The sequence below is a fragment of the Orbicella faveolata genome, unplaced genomic scaffold (assembly GCF_042242905.1).
Source record: "Orbicella faveolata isolate gen_17 unplaced genomic scaffold, um_ofav_v1 contig_1, whole genome shotgun sequence".
In the NCBI taxonomy this organism is placed as follows: Eukaryota; Metazoa; Cnidaria; class Anthozoa; order Scleractinia; family Merulinidae; genus Orbicella; species Orbicella faveolata.
The window spans coordinates 20,630,001-20,657,302 of NW_028301536.1; the positions used below are offsets into that span (position 1 = coordinate 20,630,001).

The following is a 27,302-nucleotide window of genomic DNA, read 5'->3' on the forward strand; positions in this document are numbered from 1 at the left end:
GATCACCAGCAGATGGAAGACTTTTAGCATCTCCTTGAACATTAATTAGTTTGTTATCACCTGCTTGTTTGTTCCCATTCCCTAGGAACTGGTCCAAGGATCCAAGAAAAGGCTCTATTCCTGGAAGATTTTTGTGTACAAAACTGCGGAATTCTGTGTTATAGGAATAAGCCAAAGCTGCAGCTATTAGACCTCCACTGCAGACTACAGTCACTCCCCCAGCTATTTTCCAAGTTGATGAGCTCTTGGATGACCTGTGGCAAAATCAAATTTTGAATAGACAAGCAGTATGAAAAAGTGACCCATAATAATGGTACCTTTGCAAACCTCTTTAATAAACACCAATCGGCCAGAATTGAATGCCTTTATTATGGAGAATTTTTCTCCTAGTGTACAGTCCAACCTTCACTAACAGCCAGCTCCCTACAATGGCCACTTCTCTACCATGGCAACTTTTCTTTCATACCGGTGGACAGTCCATACATTCACTATTATTGGTGTCTAGTGCTTTTAATTAGCACATAGACACCTATGGAAGTTGAATATAGACGGATGTCTGCGCTGTTGTCCGGCCTTTTATCTTGGGCGTTCCCCTCTTGTAATATCGTGCATCGATGACAGATAAAGAGCGTAAATTTCACCTCAAAGTTAGTAAAGTGTCAGCTATGAGGTAAGTGCAACTTTGAGCTGAACTCTCCAGATCATCTTGAACGGTTAGTACATTGCTATTTTTATTTAATTAGCATTCAGCTTTGGGAGACATCTCAGCTTATGGCATGTCGTTAGTGTATCTTTTTTTTACCTTGCTTATTTCTTAATTCATGCATTGCACAGCTTTTTAATGCAAGTCGTTGAGCACTCAATTCAGGTATTGTTGTAAAATAATTTGTTCCATGATTAAGATTACTGTTGCCAGTTTAGTGTACGCGGAGTGTGGACTTTCTGCGTGATTATTGTTGCCTATTTAATTTGGTTTGACGTGGCATAATTGTTTGCCTGTTTATTTTTAGCATAGCATGGCTCTTCAAGCAGGATAACTATTGCTTGGTTCTGTTTAGTTTAGGCACAGCGTGGCATTGTTATTTGATTACTCTCCAGTTGCCAATTAAGTTTATGCGTGACATGGATTTTCTGTGTGATTATATTTGCCCATTTAACTTAGATTTTATGTGGCATAATTGTTCGCATGTTCAGTTTAGGCATAGCATGGCATTTCCGCAGCATAATTATTGCCTGTTAAGTTTAGGCACTGTGTGGCATTGCTATTTGATTACTGTTGCCTGTTTCACTTAAGCATAGGATTGCATTTTTTCAGCAAGGTTTTTACAGCTGCCAAGTTCAGCTGAGGTGTAGTGTGGTGATCAGCATGTTTACTGTTGTCTGTTCAGTTGGGGCATAACATGGCCTCGGCATTTTCCTGCGTTTATTCACATGTTGACATGGGTCGCAGTTACTTCTGTTGCCAAGAAAAGGGATAGATGGAGGCAACTCATCTCTGGCCCAATCCCCCACTTGGGGGTAAGGAACTGAAGAATTTGCATGTTGAATATTGATGGCTTTCTGATCTGCTGTCTGGTCAACTATCTTGGACGTTCCCCTCCCAGAATATCGTGCGTTGACTATGGATAACGAGTGTAAATTCACCTTGACAGTTAGTTAAATGTCAGCTACGAGGTAAGTGCAACACTATGCTGAACTCTCCAGATCAACTTCAACAACAGTTGGTACGTTGATATTTTATTTTAGCGTTACTGCCTACTCTGTTCAGGTTCTGGTGTGGCATAATTTGTTGCACAATTACTGTTGCCAGTTTAGTTTAAGCGTAGCGTGGCTTTCCTGTATGATTATTGTTGCAGGTAGCATGGCATATCAGTGTGTTTTATTGTTGCCTGTTCAATTCAGGCATAGTGTGGTAGTTCAAGGTGTTTACTGTTGTCTGCTCAGCTGTTCAGTTCTGGCGTAGCATGGCATTTCAGCGTGTTTACTGTTGCTTGTTCAGTTCAGGCATAGCGTGGCGTTTCAACATGTTTTACTGTTGCCTCTTCAGCTCAGGTGTGGCATGGTGTTTCAGCGTGTTTACTGTTGCCTGTTTCAGATGAAGGATGCTTTATTTTGCTGCTCATTGGGTGCCTTCGAATTGGGCATTTTTTCTTGGGGCTCTGGGTTTCCTTCGCCACGAGCCCCTCTTTCTCAGAGCATGCGTTGCTTGGAGGTCCTCAGGCTTGGCGTGGGGGCTCATGGCTCAGTTTCCAGGATTTGCCAGCCATGGGAGCAGATTTCATCTAGGAGTTGGTTGCCAGTAGTGGAAGCTCCTGGATGTCTCAGGCACCCAACCTCCATTTAGCGATGCAGTTGTTAAAATATAAAAATGATGAACCCCTCGAAAAACAAGTGTCATATTTACACCCCTACCTCTATGAAAATAAGTGGTTTCTCTAGAACCAACTGTAATGTAGGTGCTTTTTTTACATGAGTTAGATTATTATCGATTGCAGACATCAATCAATAGCAATCAGAGATATTGATATTGATATTGATTGAATCAATTGATTTCTGATATTGATTTTAATTGATTGACTACGCTTGGCCCACGGAAGACCAACATTATTACAATATGCCTGATCCACTCCCCACTATTGCCCCTCCTCTTTTCGCTCCTTCTCTGGGGAGGTGACGGGCGCTATTGGAACGAGCTGAAGTTAACTGATTTAGAGCGTAGACCAGCTTTATACTGCAGCAACTTGGTTATATTACTTTTTAATTACTTTATTGAACTTACTTAGAGGGATCTGCCGTTGTTGATTTACATCTTCTCAATTCTGATTGAAAGGATTTGCTTGTCGAAGATATTCGGCCCTAAATAAGAGTAAGCTTAATCAATACAACACGGATAGAACGTAAAACAGGTGGACAAATCAAATTTGCACATTCCTCTTTCATCTCATGATCAGGAAAATTACGCTGAGTAACTGCGAAAACAAACCTGTAAAGGAGCTGGTCTAGATATCTTTGAAAACGTCTGAAATAACGGCGCTCTTACACTTTTAATCCGGAACATGTCAGAAACCCACACCGCAAAATCCAATATGGCGGACTACTGTTCTTCTCTCTGTTCCAGGCTTCTCACGCAACTACATTTCTATTGGTTCACAAATGGCGGGAAAAATGTCCCAAAATAGACTTGGTCCTTCACTAGTCATTTGATTTCTTTGATCAGTGGTTCGACTTGGCAGTTTGTGACCAGTTCGGCTGAAAAATGCCAACACAGAAGACGATTTCCAGCTTTTTTAACACTTTGGGCACTAAAAGAACTGCAGACGATGCTGGTGTAACGAATGATTCGCCGCAAAACAAGTCGTCGAAGACAGATGAAACTTCGCCAAGTGCAAACTCGAGCTCTAAACGACCAGTGTCGAATCTTTCACCTGAGCAAAGAGCACGAATGGAGGCCAATCGAGAAGAAGCGCGAAAGAAATTACTTGCCAGTAAAAGTCCCCAGTTCTTCGGAGCTTCCTGGAAAAAAGCTTTAGGGGCAGAATTCAACAAGGAATATTTCGTGAAAGTACGTACCCAGTTTACAGTTTGTTGATCCTGAGTTCAACTTAAGCTTAACTTTATATTTGCAATCGTAAGTTACTAAAAGGTTCCAAACAGGATTAACCTCGTTCACTGATTGTTTCTTTTGTCAGCTTAGCAATTTTGTTAAGGAGGAAAGATCCCGCAGGACGGTTTATCCTTCAGGTAAGCCACAAACAATCGCTAGACTGTCAGATCCCATGGCCCACGGGCGGGGGAGGGGGGGGGGGGGGGCACTGCCATATATGGGCTCAGTAGGTATGTGCCGCTGTGAAGAGTATGGTTTTCAAGCATTTTACTCTAGGATAGGGTATATAAATCAAAGCGTTTGGGTCTAGAATAGGGTATCATTTTTCACAAAACTGACTGGTTGGTTGAAGATTTTATCTACAGAGTAAGGAAACCAGGAATTGCCACTCAAAAATATAAAAAAAATTAAATCGGCAAGTTTAAATTTACACAAATCAGCCTCAACAGTGTTGACAGATGGGGGGATTTGGGGAGTTTACTCTAGTATAGGTTAGCAAAATTCAGCTGAACTAGCTCTGGTATAGGCTAAGGGTTCCAGGGTTCCAGCAGCACATCCCCACCCAGAAATTCCCAAAGTACCCCCCGGGTCCCACAGGTACATTGTGACAGCATGGCCTTTAATCCCTGTTCACGACACCCTCACTCTTTACATATATACTGGTGGTGATTCACGCAAGAGCACCTTGAAACCAATGCATCAATGCATCTAATTAATAAAATAGTAATTCTCCGCACTGAGAGGATAGGGGGACACAGTAATCGATTTTCACCCCAGGTGGGGGGGGGGGGTACTCACATAATTATATAAGCTGTGAAGGGTGTGGTTTTCAGGCAGTTTAGTCTAGGATAGGGGTACAGTAATCAGCCAGTTTTGGTTTAGAATTGGTTATAATTTACCAGGAAAGTGGCCTGTGTATTAATAATTTAGGCTAGAACAGGGTTCTTTACCTGAGGTCCAGTCCTATAATAGAAAATGAAACTCAGAAGTGACTGTGTGAGATATTGGTTTAGTTTGCATATGTTGGATTATGATAATGATAAAGTTTCTGCTTGGAAAGTAGCTAGTCTCAGGGATAGGGTAGGGGTTTTGGTACCTAGTCTAGAATAGGTTGGCAAATTCAAGCTAATCATGGTCTAGTATAGGGTAAGGGTTTCAGTGTCCCAATGGCACACCCCCACCCAAAGATTTACAGAGTACCCCAGGGGTAGCAGATGGTTCCTGGATCTAAAAAAGTGTTCTTTTTCTCAAGATTATCATGATAAATATGACACAGGAGCTGTGTTAAACTGTAGTATTGGTGTATTCATTTGGCTGCCAGTTTGCTAGAGGTTGAAGTCCTAATTCAATCATCAAACACAATTACAAACATATGGTGCAAGCCAGTATCTAATCACAGAATTTTATTTAACTCATATATTGATGGCTTTGTTTCAAAAGGTTTGGCCATAATTCATGGTAAAATGGTGCACTTGCTTGCATTTTGGGAGGGATTCTGAACAAATGACATGTAAATCATTAATTCCTATTAGCCAACTGAATTGTGCTAAACAAGGTTTGGTCAACTTAGGCAATTGAGACATAAATTTGGCTTTAATTCAATGTTCATGTTATTGTCTTTATAAAATTCATTCAATATAGAAAAGGATGTGTTCAGTTGGACTCTCCAGTGTGAAATTCATGAGGTAGGTCATTTGACTTAAAAAATTATTTTTGTACTTGACTAAAAATAGAGTAGAGGAGAGAGGTCAAGTATAATAACAAGCTTAATGTGACAAGTCCACCCATTTTCTTGAAATTTCAGATTAAAGTTGTCATAATTGGTCAAGATCCCTATCATGGACCTAGACAGGCACATGGTATGTTTCCATGATATGTTGAATTAAATATACTTGCACATGAACGCCCTGCTAAACAAGACCAAACTACATAAATGGTATTTTAAATATGCCAATAAACTGAGATGAACTTCAGGTTTAATGTCACAATACTGAACAAGACAAAAGGTCACAAACAAGCACAAGATTATAAACATTTATGACAACGAGGCATGCATACACGAGGGAAACTGCAGTAAACTGCGGGTGTGGCTTAATAACAATGCACCAACAGCTATGGTGATGGGCAAAACCCCAGCAACATGCAAACTACTAAGTAAACATAAATGAATAAATATTTTTTATGTTAATTTTATGCAAAAAAAAATCAATTTTGTTGGTGGTGGTTCTATTCAATCAGGACTTTGTTTCAGTGTGCCTCCTGGTGTGTCCATACCACCAAGGTGAGTGATAAAATGTTGTTAATAATAAGTTACTTGTAGAATTCATCTATCACCTCATTTGAAATTTCTAGTTAACAAGTCCACAATTTGTTCAGGATGTCTGTAACAGATGTTCTGAGCAGTTATGAATTGCAGAATCTTTTTCACTCACTCACTTTAAACCAGGGGTGTACTCCCAGAAAAATTGAGAAGGGGTGTGCAGCCTGCTTCTCAAAACCCTTACCCCATTTAAGGCCAAAATCTATGATTTCCCCTACCCCATTTATGACCTGACCAAAAATTTGATACCCTACCTATCAATACCCTGTTTCAGACCTGCCTTATAATTAGTTCCCTAGTTTAGACTAAGGTTAAAGACTTTGTGAAGGGCTTTTGTTAAAAAGGTAGCTTCCTGTAAAAAATACCTGATTCAAGAATAGAGTGACTAATCCAATATTACTATTCAAGAGAGACTAAAAACCATACCCTTTTGGGCTGTACGTACCTATATAGTCCATATAATTGGTACACTGCCCCCCCCCCCCCCCCCGCCCAACTTTCAATGAGATGCAGTGCAAAAATACAACAGGTTCTTGTTCTTAGTTTTTTGTATTATTTTGATTAGTTTGGTGAATATCTACAAGGAACTAACAAGTGACATTGATGGTTTTCAAGCACCTAAACATGGATATCTCATGGGTTGGGCAAAACAAGGTGAGCTTAATAAATTATAGGGCTGTTACCTTCACAGAATGTTAAAAAAGTCCTGAAAATAGTGGTGAACCTCTCTATGATTTTATTTGACAAGCAATTTCTCCTTTATCTGCAGGTGTATTGCTGTTAAATGCTTGCCTGACAGTGGTGGCTTCACAAGCAAATTCACACAAAGATAAGGTTATGATGACAGTTAACCTTAAACCGTATAATACATGTTGTACCTAGCATCATTGGCACACAATGCATGGAGAGGGCTTTGCTTCTGTTGTCCTTTATATAGGCTGGCAATGCATGCAGAGGATGCAGTGGATGCAGTGAGCGTGGAATGCTACATATATGTACATGTAGCCATGCAGGCAGGCCTATGGTATTGGTACATTGTGCCCACTGTTAAAATAGGACTCAAGCATCATTACTCCTCGCCACCCTTGCCACCAGCTTAAAATCCAGTGCCATCTGACAGTTTTGATCTAACCGCATGACTATGATTCTGAAATAGAGCCAAAATATTGTAGCAATTTTTTTTTCTTTTGCATTGTAATAAACCAAAACTTGGTTTTCAACAAGGTTATCAATCCTCAGACTCCCCTTTTTTGCATTTCGGCTTGTTATCCTATCCTTGGTATCTGACACAATGATCTTTTCCATAAATTATGAACAAAATATAACACATGGGCAGTAGGACTTCAGATATACACATGGGGTTAGCCTGAAGCTTAATCATTAGGTTAATAATAACTGATTTTTTTTCCTTCAGGGATGGGAAAAATTTACTGATGCTGTTATAAGGTGGATTAACACCAATCTCAGTGGTGTGGTATTCTTACTTTGGGGATCATATGCTCAGAAGAAAGGAAGTTTCATTGACAAGGTACTCTTAAGTTTATTTCAAGGTTTTAAATCTTCTATCCTTGTTTTCATAATTATTCGACATTTTTATCATAACGTTGTATTAGGAATTTTATCAAACTTGCCCAAATATAAATAATTGTAGTGTTGTTGCAAGCATTCAGTAATGTTTTGAACTCCATTTAAGTCTACATTTTAGCCTTGTATGCTAGCTGCTACGGGTGTATAGAGATAACACATGTATCCACTGTTACTAGTCCAGTGTCAAGTTTGTTTAGCAAATCCCACATTAAAGTTTGGTATCATGATGCAGAGCTTAGTGTGTGATAATTATACTGTTGATATTTAATTTATTTTTACTTTAATTTGATATTTAAGGTACACCTATTTTGTTATCTTCTACAGAAGAAGCACTGTGTGCTGAAGGCCGTCCATCCTTCACCATTGTCTGCCCACCGTGGCTTCCTAGGCTGCAAGCACTTTTCACAAGCCAATGAGTATTTAAAGAAAGCTGGAAAGAAACCTATTGATTGGTGCAATCTTCCTGGTGATGAAAAGGCAGCTTAAATTGCTATAATTGACATGTTCTGTCTTCATTTACATGTACATTACCAAGAAGTTCCTGTTGTATTAAATTATAGTTTAGTATGGTAGTTATCAAAAGTGACAATCTGACTGCTTTGTCAGGACATTTGTTTTCTGTTTGTGTATGCTCCTCTTGGCAGCTTTTCAGATTTAATTTTAGCTTAAGGCCATTGCTAAGAGGAGCAAAGTTTAGGGCTTGCTCCCAGTCTTACCAGTTTTAGCTACCAGAGATAAAAAATTAGTTTTGTACATTGTGCTGCTAAAGTTTTAGCCTGTTTATGGTGCTCAATGTAAATTAAGAGAAAATTAAATACATGGGTGTAATAATAAAATTGTCAGCTCTAAACATTTATTTCATTTACTGTCACAAATAATATGAGACTTATATGAGATGGAACATTCTGACACTATATACTGGTGAGAGCCAAAACTTATCACTCGTTCCATCCCAGATGGAAAGGCCTCAAGTTGCTTCTGTTCAAATCCGTACATCAGTCCCTCAAGTTTGGTCAATAAATGTTATTAATAAAATATTCTCTCAGCCATTATATGCATCTTATAAATCAAAATCTAATAGAAATTATTTAAACACTGTCTTTTCCACCTTGTTTGCACCCTTTTTGTAAACTGGCAGCTTGGCCATCATCCTCATCAACATCACCACAGTCCTTTCCTATCACTGACATAAAGATAAAGATTTTAGGCCTGAATGGGATTTGAAACCATGTCACCCCTGCGATTCCGTTGCAATGCTGAGCTATGAAGCCAGCCCCCAGTTGGCTTTATAGCTCAGTTGCCAGACCACTGAACTGGTATCACAGAGGTCATGGGTTTGAATCCCATTCAAACCTCAAATCTTTGCAAAACTCAGCTTCACCTATAAAATTTCAGTCCGAGGGTGGCAAGTGGTGAATTGTCTTGGAAAGGGTGAATTGTCTTGCCTAAGAACACAATGTTATGTCCCCAGCCAGGGCTCGAACTCAGACCACGATGGTAAATTGTCTTACCTTAGTACACCACGTAATGTCCCTGGCCAGGGCTCGAACCTGGCGACAAGTGCACCAGCCAGTGGAGGGGGTGGGGGGCAGGGGGGGGCAGGAGCCAGGCTGAATAGGTGGCAGGAGATGGGAGAGAAAAGGGCGGGAAGTGGGAATAGAAGGGGCAGGCAATGGGAGTTCTTAGCTAAGAAGGCGGGAATCAATTATTAAGCGTTAAAATACTTTCAAAAACAGCAACCCAAAATGTTTTGATTTACAGTTACCTTTTTGTTAGACTTCTGGACTGACGGGAAAATCATAAAATGAAAATTCGCCCTTGGGCTGAAAAACTGAGGCCTACTTCCGGTAAAATTGGAAACCCTTTTATCGTGGTTACGTCATAGGTCATGAAATGTTGTGCAGATTTTGGAGTGTCAAACATTGCCCAAATTTCCTCCAAAATGGAAGCGCGGCGGATCAGAATGCTGTCCAGTGCCCTGTCTACTATTGGCCAGAGGGAGTAACGTAGGGAAACTGGGTGCCACTTCCGCCTTTTCCCAATCCTTGGGGCGCCTGTTACATTTCGGGCTCCCTCCTTCATCTTTCATTAGGATTTTCGTGGATTAGTTTTATTTTTGTAATAGATGCTGCCCACGGACGAGGAGGATAATGCACCCCTCATAAGAAATGATCTTGAAGGTAATTTTCGTCTCTTGTTCGCAAATTTGACGTTAGTTATCAAGCTTAAGCTTATATATTCGTTCAGATTTTAGTTCGTGGACCATCGTTAGAGAGCTCTCTTGTAAACTGATGCCGTACTAAATTTCGATGTTTGGACTTCTCTGAGATTCGCTTCTGTGAAAAAAACTGTAAGAAGTGACTATGAAAAGATTAGTTAACCGACTGTTCACTGATTGACTGAATTAGTGGCGAAATGTCAATGAACGGAATATACACTGTATTTAGTTTATAGGTTCTCCTCACCCCCTAACTAACTTGTAAATACTTTCCTGGTGAAAAGCCTCACAGGATCTTTAGGGATCTTACAAGATTTTTAAGGGCTGTTGTCATGTTCAATTGTCTCGTGGTTAACATCAACTGAAAATTCAAAGGGAAGGAATAAGGCAACTTCTTTTTTGGTATTTTTGACCAAAAGCAAAGTAGTTTAAAGGAGAGGGTCACTCCAAAAAGCTTGTTTTTTTGTCTTCGCCTATAGCAAGTAAACATTTAGCTTTTTCACTCACTGAAGTTTCAGCTGCTAAAGCGCCAGCTATCCTGAAGACATTCATCTCAAAAGAATCTACTTCGGAGGCTGCTAAATGTGTTTTGAACTGTACATGTACTTGGCAGCCTGGCTGTGTTTTTGTGACATAATTCCATCCGACTCAAAATTGGCAAGAAGGAGAAAAACCTGCAAATGACTTTGCATCCTTCACAAGGTCAGTAAAATGTATTTTTTTCAAAGTGATTATCCACTTCCTTATCTTCAGTGCTTTCATTTTCCGAGTTTGGAGCATGTTTGGCCCAAGATAATATGGCTCCAGAGCAGCCATTAGCCTAGAGTGGTAGTTAAGGTGGCTCCATAGGGTAATCATTTAATGGCGTTGCGTGCACAAGTGTTATGGTTTGAATGCTGTTTTTGCATTGGCTTTCACACCTAGTCCTCTCAAACTAATTACATGTAATAAGCAATGATTAAATAGTGTTTTGCTATCATCTCTGTTAAAATTTTGGGATTTAGTCTTAAATTATAAATGCCTGAACAAAAGTGTATTTCACTGTTTTTATGGCTTTATTTGTGATTTTCATGAATTTTGTGCGGTGAAATCTTCCAAAATTTTTTCATCACATCGCTTCCAGCAGAATACGAATTTTAAACACGAAAAAAGTAGGGTTTGTAAAGGCAGTTTTTTCGATATTTTCAAATTTATGTCTTTCACCGCTGCAAAAAATTTGGTCTTATAGATTTCCCTGAAAAATGAGCTCCGACTAAAATAAAATATTTGCTACCAATCTGCCAAATTTTATGGAATTTCACTGAAGGAAATGCGAGAAAATTCACTGTCAGTTTTGCTTTTTGTGCTCATGTTGATGCAATAAAATATCGAAAAACACTGACGTTTTCCTTTGAGCATGCGCAGATTACTTCCTCAGCGCTTGTGTGATCGTAAAACTGTAGGAAGCCACCTTAAAAAGCTTATCGGAAGCCATTTAAATGTCTTGGACGGAATGACGTCACAAAAATGCGGCCTGACTGCTGAGTACTGTTAAAAATGGCAGCAACAATGAAGAATTTTGGGCTTCTTTGGAGATGAATTTCATAAGGAAACCTGCACTTTAGAGTTTGAAACTTTGGTGAGTGACTAAACTTAGTGCAAGGTTTTTATTAGCTTTGACAAATGAAATACGTTTTCCGCAGTGACCTTGAGTTCTTCTGTAAGATACACAACAAAGTAAGCACCCTTTTTTGCTAGCCCTCTAGCAACAGGGCTAGGGGGTTCCAAACCTGTCTGTAAACACTTGGCCTGGCATGGGTACTTACAGGAGCTACCTAATTCATATCACATCAGATCTTGGCATTTGCACAGTCTACCCTGTATACTTTAATCAATTGATTTTTTTGTTTTTATAATTTACATTATAATTTACAATTTTTTTAATATTAATATTTATGGTTTTTTTTCAGCCAGGAGTTCTACTTGCTATGTACGAGATTGGGTAGGCTACATTGTATCATTATGTTTGATCCTGTTTGGAATTGTTTGCATCACAGTAATCAATGTGTATCAGGAGAAGATCAAAGATGAGGTATATTCCATTTAGCCTGAAGTCTGTTATCTGAGGCAGAAACCTATGTAAACAGTAGAGAAAAAATAAATAGGGAATGGTAAAGGTAAGGTAAGCCTAGTGGCTCATCAGGCTGAAGCTTATCCCAGTTTCTGTCACATGAAGCGATTCAGATGGATGGGATGGGACGCTAGTCCATCATAGGGTTACCCTCCCCCCCCCCCCCCCCCCCCACCATTAAATGAGCGGTTACCCATTCATACACCTTGATAGAAAGGGGCACTGTGAGGGTTAAGTGTCTTGTACATGTACAATGTCCCAGACCACTAGATCTGGAGACGAGTGCTCACACTTACCATGAGGCCACCTCCTTATAGGGAATGGTGGTGAAGTACAACTAGTCAAAAACTCTATGCTTCTAAAGATTTAGCATTCCTCAAACCTGGCCTTCCTTAGCCCCTAAACCAAGGGGTCAAGCTAGTCAAATAGCCCCTGTCTTCCTCACAAACACTGGCCAGTACAGTTATATATATATAATCAGGTGTACAGTAACTACATTCCACATCCCTGGGGCATGTTATCTGTCAGTAGTGATAGATATGGCTTGACACTTAAGTTTACGCTGAGATAGAAATGCTCCTTCAGAATGTACTGTTCAGAGGCATGTACTGTGTCAATGAGTTATTGGGATCAGTGCAATTATAGTCTGTTAAGTGTAGCTGAAAATGACTAGATGATAATTGGGTGGGAGGAATAAAAAAGGAATGGATTCGCTGGTCATTGAATGATTTGTTTTTATTTAATCTTAGTATGGAGTTGTACTGGATGCAGGCTCAACACATACCAGTATGTTTGTTTATAAGTGGACAGTCAGCGATGTTGTAAAGGGCACTGCACTTGTAAAACAAATCGGAGACTGTACAGTTAAAGATAAAGGTGAATCAATGTGGATCCCAATTTGTAGTAAATATGTAGTGAATTTTTAATCCATTAAAGGGATGTGTGAAAAACTATGTTCAATTTACGTGTACACCAACAGCAATTTACTAAAAGTTCAGTGGGACAGTGTTTTTGTAAGATCAATTAAAATGATTTCAGTTGCATAATATGAAATCTTTGGATAATGGTCATGGTTATTCTTTTTCTTTTCTGTATTTAATTTAATATATATATTGTACAGTTGCAGACAATATCCATACCCTCTCCACCAAGTATATTGGAAATTCCAGTGGGTAGGGGGACTTCAAGAGACAAAACTTTTAAAGGAAAGTACAAAGTAACTAATTAAAGTGAACTGGCTAATTTCCAGAGGTCTGGGAGAGTTCAAAAACCAAACAATTCTGTGGTAGAAGTGGGAATATTTTCTGGGACACCATCATTGCTCATTCACTCTTAACAGAGTTTTTTGCAACCTGATAATGTAAACGTATGTTGCAGATGGTATGGTGAAAGGAATTTCAAGCTATGTAGCTGATCCCGAGCAGGCTGGACAGTCACTGCAAAGTTGTATAAAAAGCAAAGCCAAGAAGCTTATTCCGTCATACCTACAGGACAAGTCTCCAATTTACCTTGGTGCTACTGCAGGGATGAGGCTGCTTAAGTAAGAGTGAACAAAATTTATTTTTCACAAAAGGTGCAGCTGTCAAAGTCCTCTTATGTAAATTCTCAAAAGAAAAAGGTTACAAAGAGTTTTGCCCTTGGGAATACGCTTGAGGACAAATTTGAAGCTGGGGTGTCTTATGATTCTCTCCCCAACAGCCACTTTGGGAAAAAAGGAAAATGACCATTGTAGACAGGTGGCCAAAATGGGGAGGTAGGGGTGTAATATGACACCTGTATTTTTTTCAGGGGTTGCAACATTTTTATTTTCTTAATAAAAATATTTATTGTATAGCACATGAATACATAACACAATCACAATCTATCAATGAAACAGAAACCAAACAGAAACAGAGAACAATAATTATGGTGCATTATGACCAAATTTTGTGACCTATAACTTACATTTAAGTTGTAGGGTTTTGTGTACACTGTCCATCAGTCCTTGATTAACTGGCCATAATATTGAGAAGTTATTTTGGCAGTTGGGACACCCTTTAGTAGCCGTTATGGTTATGAAGAGATGGGCATAAATGGAGGTTCAACTGTAGTGATGTGACTGTTTTTAATTGATTTCAAATGTTACTTTGCACCAAAACCAACTTGGATTATTAAATTAACACTGACAACAAAAATTCATAATAATTATTCAGGGAGACAAATGCTACAGCAGCAGATCATATCCTAGCCTCTGTGCGGCAAACGCTGGCAAGCTCACCTTTCATGTTTAAAGACGAATTTGCTCGTATAATAAGTGGTGAAGAAGAAGGTCTCTCATCTTGGGTAACAGTAAACTACTTAAATGGTGCTTTAAAGGATTTACAGGTATGTAATATTTTAAGTTAATGATGTGCATACAATAATAACACAAAACAAACAATTATTATGCCTTCTCATCACAAGTCTTTCTGGAAATATTAAGACAAAGCTGCCAACCTGCAGATACTGGAAAGGTGGAGATTCCAAGTCCTAGACTTGTGAAAGCCCTTGGAACTACCAAATGTGAAAGAGGACTTGACGTGTACATTGTTGTACAGTGTATTTATGTCAGTCTTTCTCCATTTTGAGCCTCAGATCTTGACTGCATTCATGTATTTATGTTCCTTCTCCTAATAGACATCTGTTCTTCCTCCCAGTCTCTCCTTGCTTCCCTTTTTTATCCTTCCTTCTTTCCTTCCTTTACAATGAACAGTTTTTGACATATCTTGCTAGAGGGGCACGTTTTAAAAAACACAAAATGGTGAAATGACAAAATAGCCCCTATTGACTCATACTGTAGTGCCATTTCATCATTTTGCCATTTCATGTTTTAACATGCCCATGCTGTATTTATTTTAGGAAACAAGTCAAGTAGATGGTGTCCTGGTCAGTCAAAAACTGGTTGGTGCTCTGGACATGGGAGGTGCATCTACACAAATAACATTTGTTCCATCTAAACCTCCTCCACATTCCAGTAAATTGAAGTTGTATGGAAATGAATATCAGCTGTACACACACAGCTACTTGTGTTATGGCAAGAAAGAAGCAGAGAGAAGATACTTAGCTCAACTTGTTAAGGTTAGGAAATGAGTGTGTATGCCATTTAGACTTCCAAATCTTTACTTTCTTTTGAGTAGTTAAAGGTTTCAAGTTCAAGGTTTCAAGTTTCACCCTCCATTAGGCCACTGTATTAACCATAGTTAACCTTTGTAAGAGAAATCAGTGGTCGGCAGTACCACACCATGTACTGCTCAGTTAATGAATCGTTTTCCATTTCTTGAGGAGAAGGAATAGATTAAGGACATATTTGCAATGTTCCTCATAGAATTTTAGAAACTCAAGATGAAGATTGAGAGATGGTACCAATTTCATTCATGAACAAATACTTATCCTACAAAAATAAACAGTTCTGTTCTGCGCTCTTTTCCATTCCTAGCAAGAGAAACGTCCGAGATTTGAGACAAGTCATCCATTGTGATGGCATAGCACTACAGAGATTCGTAAAGTGTTTGTTATTGGTTGTTGCTTAGTTTAGAGCGGTTTTTTATACAATCCAGTGAACCAGTCAAAACTTAAAGTAAATACATGTAGGTAACGCAGAGCGCGTAAAAACGAGCGAGTGGCGATTGGTTTTGGTTTTACTTCTTATTGGGTGAAAAAGTGGCGCGGGTTTTCTTTAAGCGAACAAAACAACCAATTACTTTTCGACACCGCTGTATAACAACCAATCCAGAGACATTATTTTTAACAATTGCTCCACGAGCGCGCGTTGGATATCAGATGATAGATAGCCAACCAGGCACGTAGCGCACACTGAGTTGGCTATAATCATCTCATATCTAACAAGCGTGAGTGGAATAATTGTTGAATTAAAAACGCCCGAAAATATCGAAAACTAGATAAAACAAAAAATAACGCGTACGTTTATTTATATAGTTTGGTATAATTAACAATTATTCCACGATCGCGAGCGCCCGTTGGATATGAGATGGTATGATGATATGAATGGGGGATAATCATCTCACATCGAACAAGAAAGAGTAGAATGATTGTTTTATTAAAAACGCCCCCAAAATGTAGAAAACTAAACTAAGATAAAAACAAAACCGCCCGAAAAATCACGCGTACGCTCACCATATTTGTAGAGCATGGTGTAATGTCTCATAACCCATGATGGCTAAGCCAATGAAAACTCTTGAATTGGATTATTCAATGATCCAGTTTTTAATAAAGTAATACTGGAAAGCAGGGTCAATATTATACTTCATTTATACCGTAAACTTGCTTTTAGGATTCTAATTTTTCAGCAACAGTCGACAATCCATGCGGACCCAAGGGCCACCAAAGAAACGTAACCTCCAGCTACCTCTGGGCTCCTCCATGCGTTACAGGGCAACATTCAAGGAGCAGTTCCTTTACACTGAAGGGAACTGGAAACTACACTCTTTGTGCCAAGCAAGTCGATAAACTTTTCAACTTCTCATCATGCCGAGGCAATAGCAATTGTTCGTTTGATGATGTTTATCAACCACCCATTCAGGACGGAATTACATTTTTTGTAAGTTCAGTTTTTACTACTATTTTCATGAGCAATCTCAACTTAGCCTCTTAGATTGTCGAGCTAACAGCGCAGAAACAAAAGAAACGAACAGGTAGATGTCTGCTGGGGTCACGGGAGGGAATGACAGCGAGGGAATCGCAGCGAGGGAATAGCAGCGAACTTGCTAACCTCCATTTTTCGTGAAATCATTTTTTCCGCTGCCTTTTTTTATTTCTTCATATGACGGAAAGTAGACTTGTAGAAATGTTTGATTCATTTTGATATCCACTAGGTACGATCCTTTATAATGTGGAGGCGCGGTGGCCTCATGGTTAGTTTGCTCATCTCCGGATCGAGCGGTTCAAGCCCTGGCTGGGGACATTGTGATGTGTTCTTGGGCAGGATACTTAACTCTCACAGTGCCTCTCTCCACCCAGGTACCCATTTACAAATGGGTACTGGCTGATTTAATGCTGGGGGTAACCCTGCAATGGACTAGCATCCCATCCAGGGGGAAGGAGAAATATTCCTAATCGCTTGATGCTACAGAAACTGGGATAAGCTCCGATCCAGCCTGGCTCGTATGCAGACCTTTTTACCCTTTTACGTTTCTTTAAAATAGAACGCGCAACTGATCTACACCCAGTAGCTTGGTAATATACAGTAAATAATAAATAAATAAAGTAAATAATAAAACAAAACAAGCAAAACAAAACAAAACTGTAGCTTCATACACCCGTGCAAACGCAATTTTTAGCAGTTTCCTCTGTGAGACCTCTGATCAGATCGGGAGCTACCAACTGGGGCGACCAGAAGAGAGGGCTGATGTCGAAGCTACGAAGTTATATTTCTCTTTACTTTAAGCGCACTTATTTAATCTGGAATCTGTGTTCAGATTTAGTCAGTGGACATGTTTAGTGAGATTTTGAATTCTTGATTTCAGGCATTCTCTGGCTACTATGTTGTTATCCGAGATCTCAATCTCACTAGCGATGTGTCGCTTGATGAGCTGGAAAATGCAACAAAGAATATCTGTAGGAAATCTTGGGATGAAGTAAGTTCTGATCAGTTTCGTCTGTCTTATATCCCATTCACACCAACATGTTAAACGTGATAAAAAGTGGTTTAACTAAACAATGTTAAGTATTAGTTGCTCATGTCGTACACACCCCACAACTAAACAAGGTGAAAGCCTGTTTGACTAAAATGTATTAGCTTTGAAATTTGTCTTCTCAAAGAGACAGCAAAGCGTAGTTGACAAATTGGAAAAACCCAAACGTGATTTAGTTAAAATAGTAAGGTTGGTTTGAATGAGGTATAGACCTTGTAAATCAGGCCAGCCTCCCCTACTTGACAGGCGCCTCAACCTGGACTGTGATGTTCGACTATAGTACTACTAAGACCTACTAACAATGTACCAATGTGTCTTGCTCTCTATTTTAATTATCACCGACTAAAAAGGAATTGAATGACTCAGGCCGACTGACCGCCCTATTTGTCACCAGAATAAGTGTGACTAGATAATCATACACACATGATGCATTTAGAGCTGTCAGAGCTTGAAGTTCCAGGACTTAAATAAGTTAGAACTCAAACAGTAACCTAAATTTAAACTTGACCCGGTTATTTTTTTCTACGCAGATAAAAGTCATTCCTTCAAATCCCTTGTATCTTGCATTTTACTGTTTTGATGCGCAATATATCCTGACAATTCTTGCACGTGGCTACCACTTCGAGAAGTCGAAGCCAATCTTGAGATTTGTTGGTTCGGTGAGTAGCAGTGCTATGTATTCTATGAAATAAAGAGCATACTCGGTACAACATGTTGGTCATCTCGTGCTACAAAACAACTTGAGATTGGGTAATTTGCCACCAACTATCTACTTATATTGTTTATTATAATATAAAATCGTATCTTTTTGGTGTGCTTCGGCGGCATATCAGGCGAGTTTAGTCGAGCCATGGTTCGTATTTTGGCGAGACGTAGTCGAGCCATAATACGAACCATGGCGGGACCAAACGAGCCTGGTATGCCGCCGAAGTGCACCAAAAAGGTACGATTAGGTATTTACCGTACCCAAATTCGACCATGTGAGCATGATATCCTAACCATATCAGGTCAGTGGCTTGATATCGCAGGATTTCAGGACAGTAGGCACGACTTCTGATTGGCTAATTGTGAATTTGAGTGCGATAATTATATATATGCAGTCCTGTATTTGCTTTAGTCAGTCTCTTTGAGCCCTGACTTTGTTCTTTGGAACAGTGGCCACTCCCACGGGATTCGGATATTATAAATGAAGTCTTCTTATTTTCATCCATGACTATTTGTCTAATATTGTATATGACCTATGTGAAAGCAACCAAGCCTTACGCTCGCCTACGGAATGCTTTGTAATCTCTGGGGGGGGAGGGGTTCACATTACCATCAATAACAGAGTGTACTAATAAGGAGCAAGAAATTCGTGTTAAAATTTCATTAAATATACGAACCCAGAGAAGATGTTTATTAAGTGCTTTTCATCGACGCTCATGATTGATTAGGTTACTCGCGCAAGTTCATCTCAGCCAGTGGTTGGACGGGTATCCTTTTCGAGACCTGGAACTGAAGCATATAGTGGTTTCCGCGGTTTTGGTCCGAGACTGTTACTCAACTTTCGGAGGGCTCGTACAATATCACTGTGCTGATAAGTCGAAAACAAAATCGTAAACAACCTTTATGAAAATCAGAAAATTTATCGGGAATTCGCGGGACATCTTTCAATCTCTCATTTTTCAAAACATGCACTTCTTTTTATGTTAACTCGACGGAAACATAAAATGTCTTTTCTGTTTTCTGTCCAACTTCGTATTTCTTCCTTTCTTCAGGTTAACCAACGTTCTCTTGGCTGGACTCTGGGTTTTATGATCAACGCCACAAATCTCTTGCCAGTGGAAAATCCAGGCACCATCTCAATTCACCTGATCCAGAGTGGTGTCTACTTGGTCGTGGTTATCGTAGGTGCTTTACTGATCAGTACTGGGATACTGATATGTGCGCTGTCCGCCGGGAGAATGTATAAACAAAAACGCTTACGAACGCAAGGACTGGTGCTATAAACAGGATCAGTGGTTTCCAGGCCCTTCATACTGAGATGGAGGCTTCTCTATTAATTTCTATGACGTGGATGGTCGAGGCAGAGTCACGTGACCAATGATTGGAACTGGATTACGCTACATATGTATCTGGTGTAAGACTAGATTCACAAGAAGAAATGAAAATATCACAATATGTTTGTTTTTAATTTATGTCTAGTAACGATGTATGTGTGAACTGAGAGTTTTTATCGCCTAAAAACGTACAGATTAGGGAGATGATTTGTCTTGAAATTTATAAAACTTTTAAGTATATACTACAATTTTAAGAAATTGCTATATTGAAATATTCAAAATATGCGTTGGCACGCGTGTAGTATCTTGAAAAATTTAGTGTAACGTTTTTCACCTTCGTCTCTCCCCAATCCAATTGGTGTTTTTGTACCTTATTGAACTATTTTTGTTGGTTTCTCTTATTTCCGGGAAATTTTGTGTGTCGCAAATATGATTACATTTCAAAAATGACTAGCGTCATGTCCGTTGTCCAACCTTAGACTATTTCATGCTGTTGAGTACAGCATACAACATGCAATTCTCAAAGAATGCACACGTGACCCCAGTAATGCGGTACACGAGCTAAATATCTGGGTTCCAAAACTGTTGGGAAAAAATTACAGCGGGAAAGAAAGGGCGGAAACGAGAACCCGCGCTTCGTTTTTCCTCCTAAGTACCAGGTTGTCGAATATGAATACAAAAGTTCTTTGACATGTGCTAAAAAGTAAAAATTTCAATTATTTTTTCATATTTAAAGGAGCTACGTCACGGTTCAGTCATCTTGAAAAGTTAAGACTAAATTTTTCCAAGTCCGTCGTTTGTAATTCGTGTTAACTTTATCTTCTCCATCCTTAACCATTCTTGTTCCTTTATGGCTTATTATTATCTGTTTTGTGTTTTCCCATCTTATTTAACTATTATTTTCAGGTTCCCTTCAATGTAAAGGTTATTTTGTGCGGGGCCAAAATAACTCAAAATATCGTGACTAAGCTCCTGTAAAAAAAGAAAGAAACCCATAGTTAAAAGTTGCTGATAAGATTTATGGCACTCTGCGTTAGTAGCTAAGAATTTAAACCAGCAGCTGCAAAACTCAAGATCTCTTTATTTCGTGATCAATGTCTTAGCTTAGTTACCAACCTTACAGGAGCTGTCTTTGGATAAAGTTTTTAATTAATTTTTTTGTCCTTGAAATAAAGACAATTTTTAAAGCTATCAGAGAACGATAGGACAAACAGGCTGTTTGCGTCTGTCTTTTGCACAAAAATTTTGAAGGTTCCTAACTTTGAGAGAGAAACTTCTCCACATTGGCATGGCACATCAGTGCTAAATTCGGCTTTGTGAAATAGCTAACTACAATCTAATAAGATCTACTACTTCTATTAAAACTCAACTTTGTATAAAATCGTTTTGAACGAACAGTATTTTGATGTAATATGTCAAATTATACTAAGTGTTATAGGACAGGGGCGTTGCCCAAGACTCCTTTAATACGTCCTTTTAAATGTAGACGTCCCTACATGCAGGTCTCTAGACTGAGTTTTCCTGAACGCTTGAAACTCCATACTTCAGTTGTTTACAGGGTGGATTAGACTGTTCACAGCCCTCTATTTTCTCGTATTTTTATTCGATCGTTGAACGCGCGGATAGAATCGCGAGAGAATGCGACGCCAGCGCAAAACGCAAGACTTGATTGGGTACACCCCCTTATGCTTCGTGCTCGCTTCTCCTTTCGCGTGCGTTAAAAAATAGAGGCTGTGAACAGTCTAAGGGTGCATAGCGCCTATTATCAGGATAAATCGCTATCCAGTGGATAAGCTACAAAATAGCTTAAACAAACTACACCACCACCATTAAGTGATTTATCCTGTGGATACCGTTATCCATCCCGTGTGCTACTGGGGCTTGAACACTAACACTACAACCAAACACAGATACCACACAACTCTCTCTATTGTGCGTCATCAGTGGGGAATCTCCAACGTCTCTAACTGTCTGCCGATAAGAGAGATCTGTGCACAGAGAATAGAATTTTGTAGTCTGTGAAACGTCCTGCGAACTCGACACCAAGACTGTCCCAAAAGTTTCTATTTATATAACATGTCGAATTATTCTCGCGTTTTGATTGGTTCTTATGATCAATTGGAGGACAGAGGCATAGATGACGTCATCAGGAGTTTTTTAGTTTCTTTAGTAAATAAAACAGGTAGATTCCATGTTGCCGTGCGCCTGTTCGGTAATTGATCACAGCAGACGCCAAAATGTGGCAAGAACATCAGGGACACACTGGGTTACTTTTTTGCTCTTATCACATTTTGAACATTCTGAACGCAAGGCAAAACGGAATCTATTTGTTAAAGTGATGACGTAGCGCCCCTAAGGCTCTGATTGGTTGTTGCTTATTCGGTCGACCAATTAGCGACATTACATGAAAAATGAGCGCGCCAAAAGAAACGCGGCTACTTTGCATTCACACGTGGAACTCTGAAGCTTTTTGTTGATTGAACGTAATTTCTGTTATGGAATATGATGCCAAGATATAACACCCTACATTTGTGAACTCTAGTTTCGAGGTTTTCCATTTTTACTTTACAACTATCTTTGGTTATCAGTTCGTGTACTCTTCCTGCCGTTACCGGGCAGAGACGCGTAAACGCTATCGTGTGATAAACTAAGTAGTTTCAGCTTCTCATAGGAGCTACATTATGTGAAAACCATAACACAGTGCCTGCCTTGCTTGCAGTCAAAAACTCAAAATTTCTTAACCTTTATGTTCAACACAATTATTAATTTTTGCTAAAGAAAACACTTTAAACAGCACTTTGACTCACACGAATGACAGATAAGATTTAGCTTTAGAAGGAACTATTACTTGCTCATTTTGCTGTGTTTACATCGCACATGCTTATTCATGTTTCCCAGCTGGGTGAATTTCTTGGTGCAGTACGGGCATGGGAATGGCTTCTCTCCTGTGTGGGTTCTATGATGTTTCTTCAACGTTGATTGGTCAGCGAAGCACTTGCCGCATCCCTCGTGGACGCACGCAAATGGTTTCTCCCCAGTGTGTGTCCGCTTGTGATTGATTACGGCTGTGGAATGCGAGAAGTACCGGTGACAGACGTCACATCTATATGGCTTTTCACCCGTATGGCTGCGGACATGTGATTTCAGGCCACCGGCCTGTGCAAAAGTTCGTTTGCAAACTTTGCACGAGAAGGGTTTCTCTCCTGTGTGGGTTCGCATGTGAACCTTGAGAGATGAGGCTCGCGCACAAACTTTCGAACAGACTTTGCACTGATGTACTTGCTGGAGTTTTTTTGCTGAGACACTTGCACAGGTCGTTTGTTTCTGAGGGGGAGTTTCGTCTTCGCGACCGTTTTCCTCTGGGATATTGGAAAGCTCTGGTGTTCTTGGCGACGTTTCTTCGACGACAGGAGTGGTCCCGTCATTCGCAGGATCAAGCCTCAACAAGTTCGCCTCGCGGAACATCGTACCCGGATCCGGGTATTGAAGAACAGGAAATCCCCTGGGAACAAACGGTATCGGAGCTTGGAAACCCAACCCTCGAGGAAAGTGAAAGAGAGACACGGGATCAAAGGCATACCCAGCTGGGGAGGGCTTGGGTTGAATGGCTGTTGGGAGAGTCGAGGGGAGCTGCACTGCTTGTTCGCTGGTCCGTTCTCTTGAGTTCCCAGGTGCATAGCTCTGCCGAGGAGAGAACTGCTGACCCATAATGGTTGCTTCAAAGAATGGACTTAAAGGTGCAGATAGAGGCACAGGTACGGTGTATGGGGCAAAATTGACGGCTCCAACGGGTCTTGGAGTAGTCGTGGCTGTACCAGACGACAACTGGGAGGGCATCATAGTGTTAGAGAACTTTCCATGTTGGGTAGTGCTTTGGAAAGTAAACTGATCAGCGAAAGCACCAGTGTACGTCACATTTGTCCCTGCAGAAGATTGTGCACTGCAGAAATCTGCTGAAGGAAGCAACGGTTGCCTAAAGGCATTGCTAACAGGAAAACCAGGTAGATTGTGATGAATGTTACCAGCAGGTGCAACCTGCGTCAGGCTGTTGTTCATGGGTTGTTGCTCCTGACTTCTCATCGGCACGTAAGGAAATGGCGTGCTGTTGAAAGGCGTGTTTTTATTCATTGACTGCGCCATCTGATTCAGATACAAGGCAGCGTAATTTTCTTTCCATAGTGCCGTCTGCAGGTCCTGAAAACGCTGGTCGTTTGGAGTGCCCATTTGGAAGTCTGACTTCGGCGGAGAGCTGCTGTTTTCTGCCACTCTTTGGCCATCAGATCTGTGAACGTTACTGGCATTAACTATTCTAGAGGGAAAGGGCTCGCTGGGATTAACAAGTTTCTGTGGTGGCTGCAGGGCTTCGTTTGGATGGAACACATACCTTGGGATCTTCATTTTACTGGTGAGAGCTTCAATGCCTGTTTGATATGGCTTGCTCCTGTTTTCGATGTCTACGCTACAAGAGGTAGTCTGCAGTGGCAGTTGATGGTCTTGATAGGTAGCTGCTTGTTTCAATTGTAGCGGCTTATCAATTGACAACGCCTTCAACGCATCTTTGCACCAAACAACCCCGCTACTCTCGCCTCTACCAGGGAGCAAATTGGGGTCATTCGGAGGAGTGTAAGTGTGCCTGGCGGCTGACGCTGATGTGGTACCCGAGGAGCCATACAGGATTGGTCCGTGACGGTAGTAGCAAGATGAATCCTTTGATGCACTGGAACATGACGTTCTGGCTTGCTGAGACTGTTGGTCCAAAGGAACTGACCCAAACGATAAAGGTTCAACAAGAGACAACTCAGAGGCAACAGATGAGTTCATTCGCCCGGCGTAATTCGTTATAGCTTCGTAATCATCATGGACTGCCGGAAATCCTTCTGATTTGCTGCTCGGGATTTGGATTTCAAGACATTGGAGCTCAGGCGGATTTCTTACCACATTTTCACTTGTTGGACCTTGGGGTGTTTTGTCTTCATAACATGCCATTGTTGAAGATCGGTGTGAGTTTACGGTTGTTCGATGATGTAATGTAAGAGGTTCTTAGTTTACCAACTGTTCAACTGACTCCTGAAAAAGTAAAATATACATTTCCACCTTCAATTTAATTTTTAGCAATAATCTTCTTATTGCGCTATTTTATCAGACAACACTCTCCCTTCGCTAGGAACTGTACTATGCTCTCTTATTATATGGCTAGCTCCGTGAGCGGGCAAGATGAATCAAATCCTGTGCTGTGATTGGCTACCCGAGCGGGCAAGATGGAGCTATCTTGCCCGCTCGGGACTACCCGCCATGTCCCGCAAGAAAAATTTTCCCGAAAGCCATATAATAAATCCTTTATTGACCAAGCTTGTTCGGCCAAGATGGCTGGATATTGGCCAAGTTCTTTTTTTGCGTGTTTATGGACCTTGACTCCGTCTCGGTCCATAAACACGCAAAAAAAGAACTTGGCCAATATCCAGCCGTCTTGACCTCACACTTGGTCAATAACCCATATATATTTTGCTAAGGGTGTTTGAGTGGGTCGGGTTGGTTGGTGGAATGGGGGATAGGGGATTAGGGCGTTGCCTCTGTCATCCTGGTCCCAGTTGTTCGAAGGTTGGATAACGCTATCCACCGCCGGGATAAATCACTATCCAGTAGATAAGTGTAAACAAAACACACCACGCTATCCACTTGATAGTGATTTATCCGGTGCATAGCGTTATTCACCTTTTGAACAACTTGGGTCAGAAGCTTAATAACCCTATCGAATCACCGCTTAAAAGATGCGAATCGCGAGTTTTTGTAACTGAGTAACTTTTGGCGCCAACTGGAAGCAAAGCGTATGTTACGTAACACACGATGTTCACTTGACCTCACTTTTTTTAACTTTCTCATCTCTTTGAAAGTACAAGATTTTTAAAATCCAAGTTTTAACACCACACGTACCTTGAAAAGAATGAGTAATTCTGAGATTTTTAGCAGTGAACTGATCGCTTTAAATATATCAGAGGAACTAGATCCCACAATCGCCATACTTGGGCCCCTCCGCAGAACACAAACTCTGAGCTCTATAAATTTGTGTGAAACTTTGTGGCGGATAACTTGAGTACAGAATATCTCAAAGACCTGAGACTCGGAGAAGTTGATTGTTTATTAGTTTGCTGTAACGTCTCAAATTTTTTTCATTCAGTGGTTTCGAGTTTTACACTTTTTCGTGAGGTGAAACCAGAAGTTGTATTTTTCAAAAACATTACCACGCCCGTGACTTGCTTTGAGCTTTTTGCTTTACATATCACTTGGGTCATTAATCTAGGCTCCGTCCGCACTACGCCGGAGAAAGTTGAAAACGCAGCTTTACTTCTACTATTAGGCGTATCATCCGCACTAATCCGTCAGGAAAACAGAGCTTTTCGAAAAACGCTCTTCAGACCGGAGGAATTTGAAAACGGAGGCCTTGAGTTTTAGTGTGGACGAAAAACATTTTGAAAACAGACCTTTCGAAAGCGATGACATCACGGTAATCCCCAAGTTTCGCAAACACAAATACAAAATGACCGGTTGCGTTTTTCAAATTTCTCAGGGCGTAGTGTGGACGGAAAACATTTGATGCGTTTTCCGGGTGAAACTTCCGTTTTCAATTTTCTCCGGCACAGTGTGGATGGTGCCTTAAACTTTTTTTACTCAGGCTCACTGACGAACTCATATTAATTTGTAGTGACGTGATATTCTAACATAGCAGCCTGATATGTCTGGAAGTCGAAACCAGGCAAATTTACAAAACACCTGAAAAAAGGGGCTTTTGCTGTTTGCGATGCCAAGATCTTTGATAAATTGACGAATCGAGACACAAAAATTCATGTTTATCTCATTAAAGCACGAATTTCGGATCCGAATTTTATTAAATAGATATCTAAAATAATCTTTTAACTTGAGCCTGTACCGAGACGGGGAAGAAACTCTTTGAAATGGACCACTTAGTTACGACTGATTTCTTTCGCAAACACGGAGGTCACAAACGGAAAAGTAATTTCTGGAAATTATATAAGCGTACAAAATTGATTTTTAGGTTAAAATAAGTGTACGACAGGATAGGATAAAGAATTCATACACACTTCAAACTAAGTGCGTTTTCCAAAGAAACTGACCCAGATGAGTTGATCACGTATGCCGCCGCGTCAAGTGTTCCGGACAGTCCTTCATCATTAAGTTCACTTTTAGTAAGGGTATATATCAAAGGCGAGAAGCTCCGGATACATTGATTAATAAAGGATTCACTCGCGTAAACTGTTCAAAACAACGACATCTAGCAAAGTTCAAAAACGTGAAGTGCTTTTCACTTGGCAACGAATCATGTTTTCATAAACAGGAATTGAACTTAAATGGAGCGTACCTGTATCATTCAGTTGGATGCCATCTCTGCTACACGGCTTACCACAAGATCCCTTTACAATCAGGCTGTATGTCCCTAAAAAAGAAAAATAGAAATTCTCTTAAAACTTTTTCAACTAACTGTTAGTTGAAAGCTGCTTGTATTCGACAAAAGCGTATGCTCTGAAAACCTAAAATAGGCATACCTTCGAATACATGATCAAATGTAGCGCACTAATTTTGATTTTCTTTCACAAAGGGATTTTTAGACCATCTCATTCTCTGTGCAAGGCGTAAGCTGAATTGTTATAACCTTCCTACTATTCAGATCTTTCAAAACGATGTTGGCGGCGTTTCCTGAACTCATTCACCCCAACCATCAATCCTTGATTGACACATGAA

The 27,302-nt window shown here is 40.2% G+C and overlaps 4 protein-coding genes across 4 annotated transcripts in view; 2 read left to right on the plus strand and 2 right to left on the minus strand.

The window, feature by feature from the left end:
* LOC110064255 (MICOS complex subunit MIC60-like) overlaps positions 1–3,161 on the minus strand; it is an 11,056-nt gene extending 7,895 nt beyond the window's left edge. The window contains exons 1-3 of the mRNA XM_020771285.2: positions 2,984–3,161; positions 2,780–2,856; positions 1–254 (exon numbers count right to left, since the gene is read on the minus strand). The exon at positions 1–254 is cut by the window's left edge and continues 41 nt beyond it. Coding sequence (XP_020626944.2) covers positions 1–254; positions 2,780–2,856; positions 2,984–3,058 — 406 coding nt within the window. The 5' untranslated portion in view covers positions 3,059–3,161. The remainder of the gene's footprint in view (positions 255–2,779; positions 2,857–2,983) is intronic.
* A 1-nt stretch (position 3,162) lies between these two features.
* Positions 3,163–8,361, plus strand: LOC110064258 (uncharacterized). Its single transcript, XM_020771287.2, has 9 exons — positions 3,163–3,562; positions 3,690–3,741; positions 5,246–5,289; positions 5,409–5,463; positions 5,843–5,885; positions 6,490–6,578; positions 6,694–6,758; positions 7,339–7,452; positions 7,836–8,361. The coding sequence occupies exons 1-9, from the start codon at positions 3,257–3,259 to the stop codon at positions 7,995–7,997; spliced, it is 930 nt and encodes a 309-aa protein (XP_020626946.1). The 5' UTR covers positions 3,163–3,256; the 3' UTR covers positions 7,998–8,361.
* Positions 8,362–9,550: 1,189 nt separating this feature from the next.
* LOC110064256 (ectonucleoside triphosphate diphosphohydrolase 8-like) lies at positions 9,551–20,758 on the plus strand. Its single transcript, XM_089294943.1, has 10 exons — positions 9,551–9,691; positions 11,679–11,800; positions 12,589–12,715; positions 13,217–13,379; positions 14,032–14,203; positions 14,717–14,935; positions 16,149–16,415; positions 17,341–17,451; positions 18,039–18,167; positions 19,266–20,758. Exons 1-10 carry the CDS (start codon positions 9,637–9,639, stop codon positions 19,494–19,496), a joined length of 1,596 nt encoding a protein of 531 aa, XP_089151069.1. The 5' UTR covers positions 9,551–9,636; the 3' UTR covers positions 19,497–20,758.
* Positions 20,609–27,288, minus strand: LOC110066287 (uncharacterized). Its single transcript, XM_020773504.2, has 3 exons — positions 27,107–27,288; positions 26,923–26,997; positions 20,609–24,614 (listed from the first exon to the last, which is right to left on the minus strand). The coding sequence occupies exon 3, from the start codon at positions 24,531–24,533 to the stop codon at positions 22,392–22,394; it is 2,142 nt and encodes a 713-aa protein (XP_020629163.2). The 5' UTR covers positions 24,534–24,614; positions 26,923–26,997; positions 27,107–27,288; the 3' UTR covers positions 20,609–22,391.
* Between the last annotated feature and the right edge of the window lie 14 nt (positions 27,289–27,302).